This window comes from Oncorhynchus keta, chromosome 17, assembly GCF_023373465.1.
Source record: "Oncorhynchus keta strain PuntledgeMale-10-30-2019 chromosome 17, Oket_V2, whole genome shotgun sequence".
Lineage (NCBI taxonomy): Eukaryota > Metazoa > Chordata > Actinopteri > Salmoniformes > Salmonidae > Oncorhynchus > Oncorhynchus keta.
Window position 1 is genome coordinate 44,879,010 of NC_068437.1, and position 18,845 is coordinate 44,897,854.

At 44.8% G+C, this 18,845-nt stretch overlaps 1 protein-coding gene across 1 annotated transcript in view; it reads left to right on the forward strand.

Annotated features, from left to right (window-relative positions):
- Positions 1-18,845, forward strand: part of LOC118395910 (laminin subunit beta-1-like) — a 35,684-nt gene that overhangs the window by 4,702 nt on the left and 12,137 nt on the right. Inside the window, exons 4-18 of the mRNA XM_035789992.2 lie at positions 4,929-5,002; positions 6,377-6,565; positions 6,706-6,769; positions 6,969-7,171; positions 9,473-9,593; positions 9,809-9,997; positions 11,054-11,230; positions 11,341-11,453; positions 13,003-13,082; positions 13,296-13,431; positions 13,551-13,709; positions 13,888-14,015; positions 14,244-14,364; positions 14,555-14,756; positions 18,685-18,828. Of these exons, the coding sequence (XP_035645885.1) occupies positions 4,929-5,002; positions 6,377-6,565; positions 6,706-6,769; positions 6,969-7,171; positions 9,473-9,593; positions 9,809-9,997; positions 11,054-11,230; positions 11,341-11,453; positions 13,003-13,082; positions 13,296-13,431; positions 13,551-13,709; positions 13,888-14,015; positions 14,244-14,364; positions 14,555-14,756; positions 18,685-18,828 (2,100 nt within the window). The remainder of the gene's footprint in view (positions 1-4,928; positions 5,003-6,376; positions 6,566-6,705; positions 6,770-6,968; positions 7,172-9,472; positions 9,594-9,808; positions 9,998-11,053; positions 11,231-11,340; positions 11,454-13,002; positions 13,083-13,295; positions 13,432-13,550; positions 13,710-13,887; positions 14,016-14,243; positions 14,365-14,554; positions 14,757-18,684; positions 18,829-18,845) is intronic.

An 18,845-nucleotide genomic window follows, 5' to 3' on the forward strand; every position in this document is an offset into this window, starting at 1 on the left:
TTTGAAATGGTTAAGTTGTTATTTGCTGCTTAAACTACCCAGCAGCTATGTGTAAAACCCACGGCCCCATTTTGTGGCAAAGAAGAATGTCAGGAATCAGAAGGGCAGCCATGAGCTTTATATCATAGAACAGAACCAAACATGAAAATACTATGAAGGGAGAGGTGAAGAGTTAATGTTAACGTTTTTTGGTCCAGAAGATGCACTGTGAAGAGTGGATAAGTGTCATGTATAGTTAACCATTCCAGCTTGTGTTATGCTTGGCTCAATTGGAAACCTGTATGTACACTCATGTTTATGTTTCTGTCTCTCCTTCCACTCTCCACCCTCTCTGACTTCATCGCGTTTTTAAATTCTATCCTTCCCTTGCCGTTTGACCCTCTATTTTTTCTCTGTCCCCTCTATCTCTCCCTCCCTTTTAACATTTTTTGGCCACCTCTTTTTTCTCTTTCCCCCTGTCCTTTCCATCCTTGTCTCTTTCCCCCTATCCTTTCCATCCTTGTCTCTTTCCCCCTATCCTTTCTGTCCTTGTCTCTTTCCCCCTGTCCTTTCCATCCTTGTCTCTTTCCCCCTATCCGTTCTGTCCTTGTCTCTTTCCCCCTGTCCTTTCCATCCTTGTCTCTTTCCCCCTGTCCTTTCTGTCCTTGTCTCTTTCCCCCTGTCCTTTCCATCCATGTCTCTTTTCCCCTGTCCTTTCCATCCTTGTCTCTTTCCCCCTGTCCTTTCTGTCCTTGTCTCTTTCCCCCTGTCCTTTCTGTCCTTGTCTCTTTCCCCCTGTCCTTTCCGTCCTTGTCTCTTTCCCCCTGTCCTTTCCGTCCTTGTCTCTTTCCCCCTGTCCTTTCCATCCTTGTCTCTTTCCCCCTGTCCTTTCCATCCTTGTCTCTTTCCCCCTGTCCTTTCCGTCCTTGTCTCTTTCCCCCTGTCCTTTCCATCCTTGTCTCTTTCCCCCTGTCCTTTCCATCCTTGTCTCTTTCCCCCTGTCCTTTCCGTCCTTGTCTCTTTCCCCTGTCCTTTCCATCCTTGTCTCTTTCCCCTGTCCTTTCCATCCTTGTCTCTTTCCCCTGTCCTTTCCGTCCTTGTCTCTTTCCCCCTGTCCTTTCCATCCTTGTCTCTTTCCCCCTATCCTTTCCGTCCTTGTCTCTTTCCCCCTGTCCTTTCCATCCTTGTCTCTTTCCCCCTGTCCTTTCCATCCTTGTCTCTTTCCCCTGTCCTTTCCATCCTTGTCTCTTTCCCCCTGTCCTTTCCATCCTTGTCTCTTTCCCCCTGTCCTTTCCTTCCTTGTCTCTTTCCCCCTATCCTTTCCGTCCTTGTCTCTTTCCCCCTGTCCTTTCCATCCTTGTCTCTTTCCCCCTGTCCTTTCCGTCCTTGTCTCTTTCCCCCTGTCCTTTCCATCCTTGTCTCTTTCCCCCTGTCCTTTCCGTCCTTGTCTCTTTCCCCCTGTCCTTTCCATCCTTGTCTCTTTCCCCCTATCCTTTCCGTCCTTGTCTCTTTCCCCCTGTCCTTTCCATCCTTGTCTCTTTCCCCCTGTCCTTTCCGTCCTTGTCTCTTTCCCCTGTCCTTTCCATCCTTGTCTCTTTCCCCCTGTCCTTTCCATCCTTGTCTCTTTCCCCCTGTCCTTTCCATCCTTGTCTCTTTCCCCCTATCCTTTCCGTCCTTGTCTCTTTCCCCCTGTCCTTTCCATCCTTGTCTCTTTCCCCCTGTCCTTTCCATCCTTGTCTCTTTCCCCCTATCCTTTCCGTCCTTGTCTCTTTCCCCCTGTCCTTTCCATCCTTGTCTCTTTCCCCCTGTCCTTTCCGTCCTTGTCTCTTTCCCCCTGTCCTTTCCATCCTTGTCTCTTTCCCCCTGTCCTTTCCATCCTTGTCTCTTTCCCCCTGTCCTTTCCATCCTTGTCTCTTTCCCCCTATCCTTTCGGTCCTTGTCTCTTTTCCCCTGTCCTTTCCATCCTTGTCTCTTTCCCCCTGTCCTTTCCGTCCTTGTCTCTTTCCCCCTGTCCTTTCCATCCTTGTCTCTTTCCCCCTGTCCTTTCCATCCTTGTCTCTTTCCCCCTGTCCTTTCCATCCTTGTCTCTTTCCCCCTATCCTTTCCGTCCTTGTCTCTTTCCCCCTGTCCTTTCCATCCTTGTCTCTTTCCCCCTGTCCTTTCCATCCTTGTCTCTTTCCCCCTATCCTTTCCGTCCTTGTCTCTTTCCCCCTGTCCTTTCCATCCTTGTCTCTTTCCCCCTGTCCTTTCCATCCTTGTCTCTTTCCCCCTGTCCTTTCCATCCTTGTCTCTTTCCCCCTGTCCTTTCCGTCCTTGTCTCTTTCCCCTGTCCTTTCCATCCTTGTCTCTTTCCCCCTGTCCTTTCCATCCTTGTCTCTTTCCCCCTGTCCTTTCCATCCTTGTCTCTTTCCCCCTGTCCTTTCCGTCCTTGTCTCTTTCCCCTGTCCTTTCCATCCTTGTCTCTTTCCCCCTATCCTTTCTGTCCTTGTCTCTTTCCCCCTGTCCTTTCCATCCTTGTCTCTTTCCCCCTATCCTTTCCATCCTTGTCTCTTTCCCCCTGTCCTTTCCATCCTTGTCTCTTTCCCCCTGTCCTTTCCATCCTTGTCTCTTTCCCCCTGTCCTTTCCATCCTTGTCTCTTTCCCCCTATCCTTTCCTTCCTTGTCTCTTTCCCCCTGTCCTTTCCATCCTTGTCTCTTTCCCCCTGTCCTTTCCATCCTTGTCTCTTTCCCCCTGTCCTTTCCATCCTTGTCTCTTTCCCCCTGTCCTTTCCATCCTTGTCTCTTTCCCCCTGTCCTTTCCGTCCTTGTCTCTTTCCCCCTATCCTTTCCGTCCTTGTCTCTTTCCCCCTGTCCTTTCCATCCTTGTCTCTTTCCCCCTATTCTTTCCGTCTCTCTTTCCCCTGTCCTTTCCATCCTTGTCTCTTTCCCCTGTCCTTTCCGTCCTTGTCTCTTTCCCCCTGTCCTTTCCATCCTTGTCTCTTTCCCCCTATCCTTTCCGTCCTTGTCTCTTTCCCCCTGTCCTTTCCATCCTTGTCTCTTTCCCCCTATCCTTTCCGTCCTTGTCTCTTTCCCCCTGTCCTTTCCGTCCTTGTCTCTTTCCCCTGTCCTTTCCATCCTTGTCTCTTTCCCCCTGTCCTTTCCGTCCTTGTCTCTTTCCCCCTATCCTTTCCGTCCTTGTCTCTTTCCCCCTGTCCTTTCCGTCCTTGTCTCTTTCCCCCTGTCCTTTCCATCCTTGTCTCTTTCCCCCTGTCCTTTCCATTCTTGTCTCTTTCCCCCTATCCTTTCCGTCCTTGTCTCTTTCCCCCTGTCCTTTCCGTCCTTGTCTCTTTCCCCCTGTCCTTTCCATCCTTGTCTCTTTCCCCCTGTCCTTTCCGTCCTTGTCTCTTTCCCCCTATCCTTTCCGTCCTTGTCTCTTTCCCCCTGTCCTTTCCGTCCTTGTCTCTTTCCCCCTGTCCTTTCCGTCCTTGTCTCTTTCCCCCTGTCCTTTCCATCCTTGTCTCTTTCCCCCTATCCTTTCCGTCCTTGTCTCTTTCCCCCTGTCCTTTCCATCCTTGTCTCTTTCCCCCTGTCCTTTCCGTCCTTGTCTCTTTCCCCCTGTCCTTTCCATCCTTGTCTCTTTCCCCCTGTCCTTTCCATCCTTGTCTCTTTCCCCCTGTTCTTTCCATCCTTGTCTCTTTCCCCCTGTCCTTTCCGTCCTTGTCTCTTTCCCCCTGTCCTTTCCATCCTTGTCTCTTTCCCCCTGTCCTTTCCGTCCTTGTCTCTTTCCCCCTGTCCTTTCCGTCCTTGTCTCTTTCCCTGTCCTTTCCATCCTTGTCTCTTTCCCCCTGTCCTTTCCATCCTTGTCTCTTTCCCCCTGTCCTTTCCATCCTTGTCTCTTTCCCCCTGTCCTTTCCATCCTTGTCTCTTTCCCCCTGTCCTTTCCGTCCTTGTCTCTTTCCCCCTGTCCTTTCCGTCCTTGTCTCTTTCCCCCTGTCCTTTCCATCCTTGTCTCTTTCCCCCTGTCCTTTCCATCCTTGTCTCTTTCCCCCTGTCCTTTCCATCCTTGTCTCTTTCCCCCTGTCCTTTCCATCCTTGTCTCTTTCCCCCTGTCCTTTCCGTCCTTGTCTCTTTCCCCCTGTCCTTTCCATCCTTGTCTCTTTCCCCCTATCCTTTCTGTCCTTGTCTCTTTCCCCCTGTCCTTTCCGTCCTTGTCTCTTTCCCCCTGTCCTTTCCGTCCTTGTCTCTTTCCCCCTGTCCTTTCCATCCTTGTCTCTTTCCCCCTATCCTTTCCGTCCTTGTCTCTTTCCCCCTGTCCTTTCCGTCCTTGTCTCTTTCCCCCTGTCCTTTCCATCCTTGTCTCTTTCCCCCTGTCCTTTCCATCCTTGTCTCTTTCCCCCTGTCCTTTCCATCCTTGTCTCTTTCCCCCTGTCCTTTCCATCCTTGTCTCTTTCCCCCTGTCCTTTCCATCCTTGTCTCTTTCCCCCTGTCCTTTCCATCCTTGTCTCTTTCCCCCTGTCCTTTCCATCCTTGTCTCTTTCCCCCTGTCCTTTCCGTCCTTGTCTCTTTCCCCCTGTCCTTTCCGTCCTTGTCTCTTTCCCCCTGTCCTTTCCATCCTTGTCTCTTTCCCCCTGTCCTTTCCATCCTTGTCTCTTTCCCCCTGTCCTTTCCGTCCTTGTCTCTTTCCCCCTGTCCTTTCCATCCTTGTCTCTTTCCCCCTGTCCTTTCCGTCCTTGTCTCTTTCCCCCTGTCCTTTCCGTCCTTGTCTCTTTCCCCCTGTCCTTTCCATCCTTGTCTCTTTCCCCCTGTCCTTTCCATCCTTGTCTCTTTCCCCCTGTCCTTTCCATCCTTGTCTCTTTCCCCCTGTCCTTTCCATCCTTGTCTCTTTCCCCCTGTCCTTTCCATCCTTGTCTCTTTCCCCCTGTCCTTTCCATCCTTGTCTCTTTCCCCCCGCTTCTTCCTTCTTTCCCCAGGTCTTGAGAAAGTGACCATCCAGCTGAACTTGGAGGCAGAGTTTCATTTCACCCACCTCATCATGACCTTCAAGGTAACCAATGGGGAGGCCGGATCAGAGGGCTCAATGTGGGGGAGCGTGGGTAGTGTGTAAGGGGATGCTGGCTGGACTGTCTACTCTGCAGATTATCAGAAAGCTTGGCCTCGTGGGAGGTCTACCATACACACAAACACACACACACACACACAGCTGTGTGAGCCTGAGGAATGGAGAACAGAACGCCCACCAGTCTGGGGTTGTTCGCTCCACACAGATCTGGCCTGTATCACTTTACTCACAATTGCAGCTCATTTATGCTGTGTAACAGGAATTTTGTAATACAGCCAATATTGAACTAAACTGTGACATCAATTTTGTGTGACAAATACAGCTGAAATAACAATTTGAGATTAATTTCAAGTTATGAATAAATGTACTGTGACAGACATACCCAATGGATAGCAGCTTATGATAGGAAGGATGTGAAGAAACATATCTTATGTCCCTAATATCCATAGATATTTCAACATAAAGATGTTCCCGTAGCATAACCCAATTGACATTGTAATTATGGCATTATAGTCTATAATCTTTTCCGATCAGTTCACACCTAATATTGATACTATGCATGGCAGTCTCTCCTGGCTAAGAGTTGAGGAAAGACTGACTGCGGCACTTCTTGTTTTTATAAGAAACATTCATGTGTTGGAAATTCACTTGCATTATATAAGATGGAAGGGAGTTCCATGCACTCATGGCTCTGTATAATACTGTACGTTTCCTTAAATTTGTTCTGGACCTGGGGACTGTGAAAAGACCCCTGGTGACATGTCTGGTGGGGTAAGTGTGTGTGTAAGTTGACTATGCAAACAATTTGGAATTTCCAACACATTAATGTTTCTTATAAAAACAAGAAGTGACGCAGTCTTTCCTAAACTCAAAATTCCTGTTACACAGCATAAATGAGCTGCAAATGTGAGTAAAGCAATACAGGCCAGACCTGGTTTCAAAAAACAAATAAAGCAAAATCTCAAGGCCCAAAGCCTCTCCCCCATGTGACCTACTTGTTGTGTGTATGTACTGACAGGTATGTGTAACTGATAGATGCACACATTTACTACATGTTAATGTTTTTAAATGTATGTCAATTGTAAAGTATTTAGTCTGTAATGTCTTTTTCGTTATATGTCGGACCCCAATAAGACTAGCCGTCGCCATAGCCGACTAGCCGTTGCCATATTAGACGATCCCAATAAATCATAATACATTTCTCTCCTGGCTATGGTACTCACGTCATCTTTGATTATAGCGGATGATGTACGTTTAGAAAAAGTGGGCCATTTCCCAGATCACTCATGGTCAAATTGCTGTTTGTAACCTCAGTGCATATCACCAAGATGCATAAGTATGGTTTTTCCTCTATGACAGACCTTCCGGCCTGCTGCCATGGTGATTGAGCGGTCGGCCGACTTTGGGAAGAACTGGCAGGTGTACCGCTACTTCGCCTACGACTGTGAGTCAGCATTCCCTGCCATATCCTCGGGGCCCATGCAGAAAGTGGATGACGTCATCTGCGATTCACATTACTCCGACATCGAACCATCGACAGAGGGAGAGGTGTGTGTTTTTTATGACTGAGTAATAACGAAGTAATAACTAATTACATATGACACAATATTCTGGAAGTATTGAGAGAAAAGAAGCCATTTGAAAAAATAGTGTAATCCCACTGACCATAAACCCATCTGTCTCTGTAGGTCATCTTCCGAGTTTTGGATCCAGTTTTCCGTATTGAAGATCCCTACAGCCCCAGAATCCAAAGTAAGTTCCAGCTATAATATGTGTACTTAATGATTAATGTTTGCTAATAAGTTATTATTATTATCCTTCCCATTTTTGGACAAATACCAGCTATGTGTTGCTTATTAACCAACTATACTGTAACTGCAAAATAAATGTTTACACACAATGACCTCAGGGCTACAAGCTAATGGCTAACACATGTCTCTTTCTCCTTTAGACATGTTGAAGATCACCAACCTAAGGGTGAAGTTCACCAAGCTGCACACACTGGGAGACAACCTGTTGGACTCCCGCATGGAGATCAAGGAGAAGTACTACTACGCCGTCTACGACTTGGTGGTACGGGGTAACTGCTTCTGCTACGGACATGCCTCCGAGTGCGCGCCCGTCGATGGGGCTGGGGATGTTGTTGAGGGAATGGTGAGTTCTTGATGATAAGATTATCCTACTTTTCATCACTTACTACATAGTCCCACAAACCTGCCATCACCCAGTTGATTGCCTGTTTTGTTTTCTGTAGTACACCAGGTCTCCTTAGGTCAGTGGCAGTCGGTGCCGTTTAAGATGAGAGAGGATGCACATTTTTTTAAGAGCATGGCTTTATTTCTATTACAGCATATTGGATGACTATCATTTATATTCCATTCACCCAGCTCAATGTAACATTGATAGTTTTAGGCTACTACATGATTCTCAAATTTTCCCTATACAGACCATGAGGTTGCTACAACCTAGCCTATGAATGACAGTTTACAGCGTAGTTACACAGGTCAAGAGAAACATTTTGAGTAATCAAGGAGACAGACAGTGGCACATTCAATACTGCCTTGCATATGTTTGCCTGCCTCTAGCTCAGCTGTAACAAACTCCTTCCACGGAGGGCCAAGTGTCGGAGGGTTTTTAGTTTTTTCTTTCAATTAAGACCTAGACAACCACTTGAGGGGAGTTCCCTACTAATTAGTGACCTTAATTAATCTATCAAGTACAAGGTTGGAGCAAAAACCCGCAGATACGGCCCTCTGTGGAATGATCTGGCTGATCTTGGATGTAATCATTAGTCCAACAGTTGCAAACAAGAGTTTCTATTCAGGTATGTTTATCCCTGTTACTTCTGTTTAAGAAACATTTTTCAGCACAATCGGCAGAATGAATACACACCTGATCACATGCAAACACAGTTCACTTTCAAAGCAGCCACATACAAACAGCATGATTAGTTTGGTCGTTAATTCCTTCTCGCATCTAAGTGTGCTCCTCCTCTCATCTTTTCCTTTGCTTGTGGGCTTCAGTGCACACCAAATCAGCTGTCTGACCATGCGAAAAAACATTTCCCAGCTAAATCTTCATATCATAACCACTACACACAGCCAACATTGTTGTCACCATATTAGCTAACATCAGTCAACATAGCTACTAGAACTAACACGTTAGTAATCCCGCTTCATGCAGTACGGTGTACAGTTAGCAAGCAGTTTAGCAGTTACACCAGTGGGCCCCAGTGGCAATAAATGTATCAAACCAAAATCTTAACTTGACTTGGAAAAGTTTCAGTGTTGGATAGCCATAGCCAGCTAGCTAACATAGCATCCTTCACTATTTTAGTCGGTTGTTTGAGTAGGCTAATCTAGCTAGCAGCATTTTCTTGCTAAGTGAAAGTGAAAGAAATACAACTAAATATAGCTATCTCTCTCTCTCTCTTGCTTCTCTTTCAATTTTAAAGAAATTAATTTGTTCAAAACTGTTCAACTATTGTCTTTGTCTCTCTTTGAGTCATCTACTCACCACATTTTATGCACTGCAGTGCTAGCTAGCTGTAGCATATGCTTTCAGTACTAGATTCATTCTCTGATCCTTTGATTGGTTGGACAACATGTCAGTTCATGCTGCAAGAGCTATGCTAGTTTGGAGGACGTTCTCCGGAAATTGTCATAATTTCTGTGTAAGTCTATGGAAGGGGGTGAGAACCATGAACCTCGTAGGTTTTGTATTGAAGTCAATATACCCAGAGGAGGACGGAAACTAGCTGTCCTCCGGCTACACCATGGTGCTACCCTACAGAGTGCTGTTGAGGCTACTGTAGACCTTCATTGCAAAACAGTGTGTTTTAATAATTATTTTGGTGACGTGAATATGTTTAATATCGTTTTATCAAAAAAATTATAACTTAAAAAAGATTCACGATTCACGAAGTCTGTGCATTTACTGCATTTACTGTGAAGTCTGTGAGTTTGTGAGAATGTGTTTCTCCATCTGTGTGTGCTTGGAAGACTGTGTGTGACATTTTGTTGAAGGTTTTAATATTGAATTGTTAGTTTGAGTCTGTCTATCTTTCAGCAAATTGGCATTTGTCCATTCAGTTTAATGCAGAACAGATGAGAGCTAGTCAACACTGTAAACATGTCCTGCAGCCATCTGGAATAGGAATACCGCCTTTCGTCTGTAGTTTCCCTTTGCTTTTGCACTGATATCTCAGATGTAATTGACCATGATGGTCAAGGGGAGCACAGTCAAATATCACTGAGGCCTCAGTCTCTGCACAGTAGTTGATAGGTCCCTGAACTGCACTATTAAACCCTGAATATGGCCTGTGAAATCATTTTAAGGTGGATATCAATAAATCGTTCATGTACATGCATAGCAATGAGGTAATGGCTTATTCACTGCTTGTAAGTGCTTATTAATGCTAGTTTCTCACCTCTGTCTCTGTATTTTTTCCCTAAGGTCCATGGCCACTGTATGTGCAACCACAACACCATGGGGCTGAACTGTGAGAAGTGTCAGGACTTCTACCATGACCTGCCCTGGAGACCAGCCGAGGGACGCAATACCAACGCCTGTAAAAGTAAGCCACCTTAAGCTAACAAACTGTCTTAATAAAGAGTTCCCAAAGGGGAATATTATAGTTTGTGTCCCCTTTCAATTGATAATTTGTGATGACAGGCTGCAGTGTCTGCTCAGACCGTTTACAACCATCCAACTGCCTTTTTTATAAACACTGTGAATCAACATGTTGTCTTTGCCCCCCTCCCTTCCCCCAATCTGTCTCTCTCTCTGCAGAATGTAACTGTAACCAGCACTCAGACTCGTGTCACTTCGACATGGCAGTATACGTCTCCACGGGTAACGTGAGCGGTGGTGTGTGTAATGAGTGCCAGCACAACACTATGGGACACAACTGTGAACAGTGCAAACCCTTCTACTTCCAGCACCCAGAGAGGGACATCCGTCACCCCAGTATCTGTGAACGTAGGTTGAACATTGAACTTCAAACTCCAACCCCCTCAACTCTTCCACACCCCACCATCCAAACCCAGTCTTTTCTATCTCCATCCATCTTTCCATCTATGCATCCTGTTATTTTCTCCCCATTACTTCTCCACCTCTTACCCTCTACTGTTTGTTCCACTCTTCCACTCCCGCTCTCCCTCATCTCATCCGTGACTCTGTCTGTCTCGCTTCAGAAATATATTTGTATATTTTCTCCTCCTCCCATCTGGCTCTTTGATCCTGCCTGTGGTCTGGATCTGAGAGGGAACACCTGGGTTTTTGAAGCTTTATCAGCCAAACCAGTGGTCTCCTTTTAACTCCAAACCACTGTAGGGTGGAGAGAGACCCTTCTCATGTGTCACCTCCCCCCTAGGCTTTCATGGCTCTAGGTAGAAATTGACCTCAGGCCTCAGGGGATGCTGACCTCAGATTAGCATCTGGGAGAACTTCATCCTACTCTGCTTTGATGTGTGAATGATGGACTTGTTAGGCTTTTCACACTTGTCTCACCAGTGTTTTGAGTCTTTGTGTTTGTGGTGTGTGAGAGAGAACGTCCATTCAAGTTTCAAGTTTTTTATTGTCACTTGCACAAGTACAGTGAAATGTCTTTCTTGCTTGCTCTTTCCCGATAATGCTGTAACACCCTTTGTAAGCCTTTTCTCCCCTTTGGTATTCAGTTTGATATTATTGTTAGCCTGCAGGTAGCTACAGTAGCTACTAAATTCTTCAAGCAGATGTAAGAACATTTTTAAGGGATTTTCAAATAACCTTCAGAGATTACAATGTGTACCTTTCTTGAAGAGGATGTACCTTCCTTATGAAAGATCAAATACCTCCCATCGATACTGAGCTTGACCATTTTCTTTTGCTTGTTAAGTCTGACTTCCATTCCATGAATGTGGACTTCACAAATGTTTCTTCGTCCTGTTAGCTTGTCACCATTACAGCTTTCTACTCCCCCAGTTCCACTCACAATACTCAATTTTACATCATAATGCCTAACTCAATATTCCTGATGTTTCCCCATCTCTGTAGCGTGTAACTGTGATCCGGTGGGCTCTCTGAACGGTGGGATCTGTGACAGGATGACTGATGTGTCGTCTGGATTGATCGCTGGCCAGTGTCGCTGCAAGCCCAATGTGGAGGGAGAGCAATGTGACCAGTGCAAACAGGCCCATTACGGCTTGGGAGACCACCTTCTGGGCTGCATGGGTAAAGGCACACACACACATTTACTCATGTGTTATTGGAGTCTGTAGCTTTTTCAAGCAGTAAGATGTCTACATTTTATTTGAATACCTATAAATTGTTGTTTTTCCCAGCCTGCACCTGTAATGCCCTGGGGACAGTTCCTGGAGGGAGCCCATGTGATACAGACTCAGGAGTCTGTTACTGCAAACGCCTGGTCACCGGGAGGGACTGTGACCAATGTATGGTAAGGAACCTTATTCTTCTGATTTATATACTTTGTACGCAAGAGTCGCTAATCAAAGTGCACATTGCTGTCTGATGGACCAAAAGGTTAACGCTTTCACTCTGTGAGAGACAGTTGACTTATGATCTCATGGCATTTGACGTCACCAATGGCCACTAGTTACACATCTGCTACACACATCTACTACATACACGGCTTCAGAAAGTTTTCACACCCCTTGACTTTTGTTGTGTTACAGCCTGAATGGAATATTTGTTGGAGTCACTGGCCTACACACAATACCCCATAATGTCATAGTGATGTTATGTTTTTCAACGTTATTAATATTATATATTTTTTTATATATACGTCTTTTTTACAAATAAATTAAAATGAGAAATTGAAATGTCTTGAGTCAATAGGTATTCATCCCCTTTGTTAAGGCAAACCTAAATATTTCAGGAGTGAAAATGTGCTTAACAAGTCACATAATAATTTGCATGGACTCTGTGCGCAATAATAGTGTTTAACATGATTTTTGAATGACTACCTCATCTCTGTACCCCACACATACAACTATCTGTAAGGTCCCTCATTCGAGTAGTGAATTACAAACACAGATTCAACCACAAAGACCAGGGAGGTTTTTCAATGCCTGGCAAAGAAGGGCACTTATTGGTAGTTTGATTTTTTTTTTCAAGCAGACATTGAATATCACTTTGAGCATGGTGAAGTTATTATAACACTTTGGATGGTGTATCAATACAGTCACTACAAAGATGCAGTCATCCTTCCTAACTCAGTTGCCGGAGAGGAAGGAAACCACTCAGAGGTTTTACCATCAGGCCAATGGTGACTTTAAAACAGTTACAGAGTTGAATGGCTGTGCTAGGAGAAGACTGAGGATGGATAAACAAAAATGTAGTTACTCCACAATACTAACTTATTTGAGAGATTCAAATGAAGGAAGCCTTTACAGAATAAAAATATTCCAAAATATGCATCCTGTTTACAAGAAGGCACTAAAGTTTTACTGCAAAACATGTTGCAAAGCAATTTACTTTTTGTCCTGAATACAAAGTGTTATGTTTGGGACAAATCCAAAACCACACATTACTGAATACCACTGTCCATATTTTCAAGTATAATGGTGGCTGCTTCATGTTATGGGTATGCTTGTAATCGTTAAGGACTGGGGATTTTTTTCAGGATACATTTTTTTTAACAAAATGGAGCTAAACGTACTGTAGAGTAAAACCTGGCTCTGTCTACTTGAAGAATTTAAAAAAGAATAATGACCAAATGTTGCACAATCCATGTGTGGAAAGCTCTTAGAGACTTACCCAGAAAGACTGTAATCGCTGCCAATGGAGCTTCTACCAAGTATTGACCCAGGAGTGTGAATACTTATGTAAATTAGATATTTATGCATAAGATTTTCTATACATATGCAAAAATGTCTTAAAACATGTTTTCACTTTGTCATTGTGGGGTATTGTGTATAGATGGGTGTCATTAAAGGGTTGTTTTTAACAATGTGCGTGTGTGTGTGTATTTGTGTGTCCTACAGCCTCAGCACTGGGGGCTAAGCAATGACATGGATGGCTGCAGACCATGTGACTGTGACCTGGGTGGAGCCATCAATAACGAGTGAGCTCAAAGTTCACCCGGCTAATTTGTTAATCTAAATGCCTCACTTAAAAAATATATCATTTCTAAACGATTCTTCATAGTTGCCTCTTTTCATACAGCCACAGAAGTCTTAAAATGAACTGTTACCTTGAATGCAACACTAAGATGAACACTTTTTTAACTCTGATTAAACTCCCTGACATTCCCTCCCTGTCCCCTCTCTCACTCCAGTTGTTCCCAGGAGACTGGTCAATGTGTGTGTCGAGAACACATGTTTGGCCGGCGCTGTGACCAGGTGGAGTCAGGCTTCTACTTCATTGCCCTGGACCACTACACCTACGAGGCAGAGGACGCCAAATTTGGACCTGTGAGTTACCTTTCTACCTTTGGCCAATGACCCTGATGTGTCTTTCTTCTTCTAAGTTCTTCTGGGATCATGGGTGTTCCCTACTAATCCGTGACTCTTTTCTCCCTCTCTATCTCCAGGGTGTGACAGTCGTGCAGAGACCCCACCCTCAGGACCGTAGCCCCACCTGGACAGGGATAGGTTTCGTCAATGTTCCAGAGGGGGCCTACCTGGAGTTCTTCATCGACAACATCCCCCACTCCATGGAGTACGACATCCTCATCCGCTACGAGCCTCAGGTCAGTCCCAGAACATACTGCCTTCCCAATGGACGTAAACTCCAGGGCACATGAGTGTCAGAGGGTTTTCATTTCTTTCTTTACTTAATTGATTATGTTAGGTAATGTCGCTGCTTGTCATGGTCCTGTCATCCCTTTTGTTTACCTGTTTACCAATGTACCTGTTACGTTGCCATAGTTACCAGACCAGTGGGAGGAGGTGTTGATGACGGTGATGCGGCCCAGTGTGATTTCAGCTGACAGTCGCTGTGCCAACACCATGCCTGACGACGACAACCAGATGATATCCCTCCACCCCGGATCACGGTAAACACACACCGCCTCCTCTGTCAGTGTTGCGGAAGGAGGACTGTTTGGTAACTGGTGGGTGGGTGTGAGATATTAGGTATTCTCTGAGTCTGTGTAGTCTTAAAATGAACTGTTACCTTGAATGCACCCTGAGGGCCCTGAGGGTTCCCCTTTGAAAACACTGATTTAGTGTGTGTATTTTTAAACATGTGTTTTCTGACATCCATCTCTCTCTTGTCTCTTCAGATATGCAGTGCTCCCCAGACCAGTGTGTTTCGAGGCAGGGATGAACTACACTGTTCGTCTGAGTCTGCCCCTCTACTCCGCACTCAGTGACGTCCAGTCCCCATATACACTCATCGACTCGGTTAGTTCCCACACACACACACTGTCAAACACATCGACACAACTCTGACTTTTGCTTGAAATATCCATCGATGTCTATTCGAGACTTAGGCAGAAATTTCAGTTACTAGGATTTCATATTAGGATTGGGCCCTTACTGACTCCATACTAAATCTCATTCCATCTCCTGTAACTTTCTTCCCCGTCTGTAGATTGTCCTGATGCCCCACTGTAAGAACCTGGAGATCTTCACTGGCTCTGAGGGCGGTGACTTGGCCACCAGCAGTGCCTGGAATACCTTCCAGCGCTACCGCTGTCTGGAGAACAGTCAGAGCGTAGTGAAGACCCCGTCCACAGACATCTGCCGCAACTTTATCTTCAGCGTATCTGCTCTGCTGCACCAGGGAGCTAAAGGTATGGCACCATTTGCTCATGTATGTGTTTCTCAACTAAGGGTCTAAAAGGGTATCTTAACTAAAGGTATATATTTGGAGAGGTTCTCCCATTCTTTCTCTGCAGATCCTCTCAAGCTCTGTCAGGTTGGATGGCCAGCGTTGCTGCACAGCTATTTTCAGGTCTCTCCAGAGATGTTAGATCGGGTTCAAGTCCAGGCTCTGGCTGGGCCACTCAAGGACTTTCGGAGACTTGTCCCAAAACCACTCCTGTGTTGTCTTGGCTGTGTGCTTAGGGTCATTGTCCTGTTGGAAGGTTAACCTTCACCCCAGTCAGAGGCCCTGAGCACTCTGGAGCATGTTTTCATCAAGGATCTCTCTGTGCTTTGTCCATTCATCTTTGCCTCAATCCTGACTAGTCTCCCAGTCCCTGCCACTGAAGGACATTCTGATAGCATGATGCTGCCACCACCATGCTTCCCCATAGGGATGTTGCCAGGTTTCTCCAGATGTGACGCTTGGCATTCAGGCCAAAGAGTTCAATCTTGGTTTCATCAGACCAGAGAATATTGTTTCTCATGGGCTGAGAGTCTTTAGGTGCCTTTTGGCAAACTCCAGGCGGGCTGCCATGTACCTATTACTGAGGAGTGGCTTCCATCGGGCCACTCTACCATAAAGGGCTGATTGGTGGAGTGCTGCAGAGATAGTTGTCCTTGGAAGTTTCTCCCATCTCCACAGAGGAACTCTGGAGCTCTGTCAGAGTGACCATCAGGTTCTTGTTCACTTCCCTGACCAAAGCCCTTTTCAATGGCTCAATTTAGCCATGAGGCCAGCTCTAGGAATAGTCTTGGTTGTTCCAATATTCTTCCATTTAAGAATGATGGAGGCCACCTTGTTCTTGGGGACCTTCAATGCTGCAGACATTTTTTGGTACCCTTCCCCAGATCTGTGCTTCGACACAATCCTGTCTCTGAGCTCTACGGACAGTTCCTTCGACCTCATGGCTTGGTTTTTTCTCTGACATGCACTGTCAACTGTGGGGCCTAAATCAAAGTTGTATTTTTATTTATATGGACAGGTGTGTGCCTTTCCAAATCATGTCCAATCAATTGAATTTACAACAACTGATTTCTCAACCCACGTTTTGACAACTGAATGGGAACTTGCCTGCCTGCCTGCCCGTCCGCCCATTTGATTAATGCTAACTGCATTTAAAAAATAATAATTTCACCTTTATTTAACCAGGTAAGCTAGCTGAGAACAAGTTCTCATTTGCAACTGCGACCTGGCCAAGATAGATTTGATTGACAACTAAGAGATATGCTAACTGTGGATTGTCGTTCAAGTTCAGCATAGCTAGAAATTTTGCATGTCTTGCTAGCTAACCAAATGACACCTATATCTCTAGCTGTAGCCACCGAAAAACTCGTCCACTCATCAAATAACAAGACATCCTCCCAGCAGCTAGCGAGTTGGCTAGCTAACGTTAGGCTCTGTGTTTTTAGCTTGCTACATAAATGGATAAGCTAGCCTATTAGCCATGTTATCTGGTCATTGCCCTTGCTAGTTTGATTGTATTGACATTCCCAGCCTTATTTACAGTTGTCTGTTTTTGTCCAAATTATTCAGTCAATGAAACAGTGAACCTGAATTGCTGGAGGCAGCAAACAATGTACCAGGCCAGCTGTGATTTACAACCTGATTGCAATATTTGCTGGACTACCAAGAAATGTATTGGTGAATTAGCTATATTAATTATGCATTGAACTGCATCCATCTATTCTGACAACAATAGCTTACTCAACGTCATGGAATTTTGACTCAAATATAACCTATTTTTATGTAGTTGGTTTTGTAGCATAAACTGGGATTTTAAACATGTTCACTGATATTATGATTGCCTATTTGTTTCATATCTGCAAAGTAGTTAAAACGCTGCCAGTTCCACTTTAACTAAAGAAGGTTTCTTAACTAAAGGTCATTGTCATAAAGTTTGTGTGTCAATCACATACAATTGACCCTGGTCGGCATTGTTTGGAAATGACAGGATTTCATTCCAATGTTGACCTCCGTCTGACAATCATCCTCAGTCCATCTCCTCGTACACTCCCTACACTAAAATTATATTTTCTCTCCTCTATACATCAGCTGTTTCAATCCCGTTCTTTTCTTCTCTCTTTATTTCCTTTCCTTTCATTCCGTACCTTATCCCTTCCTGTGCCTCTGGCATATTACTGTTGTCTTCAGTTTCCAACCAATGTCCCTCATCAACAGTTACACTATGTCTGTCTACTCTCCTCATGTGTGGACTTGTATTGGACCCTGGGGCCCTAAGCTTGATTATAAGCCCTCTCGGATCTTGACACACTGAAAAGACCACAGAGGAACTTTCTCAGCCCGCCACAGCACTAAATCTCTTACCCTGCCAGACAGAGTGAGAACATGTCTCTGCTGCCAGTCTAGTAGTATATACGGGTCCATGCTATCGTAGGACAGATTTCATGGATTTATTCATGTCGGTGGTCTGATTAGATTACAAGAGTATAACATAATGTAAAAGATGAAGTCAAATATAATACTCTATTATCTTGAGGAAAACTTTTCTTACACATGCAAGCATCAAGGAAAACTAAACATAGCATTTATATCATGGCACTTAAATTGCAACATGTAGTTAAATGAGAATGAATTGTTATTGAAATATGATATGATTTTATTGTATACATTTTCTTCTTGGGAATGCAGTCAGTATGAGTTCAAATCCTCCCAGCTGTGAAAGTCACATAATCTTGTCTCACTTAGCAGGTTTTTTGAGGTCTCCTGCACAGATGTAGGTCCCTCATCTACACATTGCTGCAGGTCTTTACAAATCATGTGGTTTCGCAGGTCCCTTTTTAAATTTTTTTTATATTTTTTTTATATTTTTTTACCTTTATTTAACTAGTGGGGAAGTCAGTTAAGAACAAATTCTTATTTTCAATGACGGCCTAGGAACAGTGGGTTAACTGCCTGTTCAGGGGCAGAACGACAGATTTGTACCTTGCCAGCTCGGGGGTTTGAACTTGCAACCATTCCGGTTACTAGTCAAACGCTCTAAACACTAGGCTACCCTGCCGCCCCTTTTAAGTCTTACCCCAGTCTTAGCAGTTGGTAACGATCAGAGAGTCTTAACCACAGTCTTCAAGTTCTGCGTGCAATAATCTAGTCCCATAAATAATTTGCCTATCCTAGATCTGAAGGTTCCCACATTGCTGTGGTGTCCCCTTAAACAATAGTGGTTTAGAGGAGTTTCAGATTTATGAGGGCAGCAGAGACTTCAGAGGATAGTGTTGAAGGAGTCTAGGTTTGGGCAGAGTCTGGCTTAGAGCATGTCAGTACCCGCTTGGGGGGATGTTTAGTGGATATAGGGACACAACACTTACACTCTGTAAGGTTGCATGTACGTAAGCTTGAACACACACACACCACACACACGCCCATGCTAGCCTAAAATCCCACTCCCATGATGTGACCCAGTGAATACCAGTTCACTTGTCTTTCTCCTCTACATGGACTCAATGTCTTCTATGGAATGTCTGGTCCCTGGCTTTCTCTTTCTTTCCACTCGTCTATTGAGAAGGTTACAGGCCCTGTCAGCCTGTAAGGGTAATATATATAAAAAGTGATGTTGATTAAATACCCCAGTCGCCTTAATTAATAAAACAAACCTTTATTAGTATGTCAGAAGCAAGATGTATTGAGACAAAGGGTTAACCAGAGTTCTATGTACAGTTAGTACTTATACCATATTCAAAACAGCTTGGGTGAAATACTTTACTCATGTATCCAGCAGCAACTATTGCCCCCATTTGAACATATCATTCCAGATTATGTGTTCAACTAAATTTTAATTCCATCCCCTCCCTCTCTCACGCTCTCTTTAATATTTCCTCCTGTATTTGTTTTCCCAGCATGCCAGTGTGACCCGCAGGGCTCTCTCAGCACGGTGTGTGATGCCAGCGGCGGGCAATGCCAGTGTCGCCCCAATGTAGTAGGCAGGAACTGTGACAAATGTTCTCCTGCCACCTACCTGTTTGGACCCAGTGGCTGCAGATGTGAGTTTGACTGAATG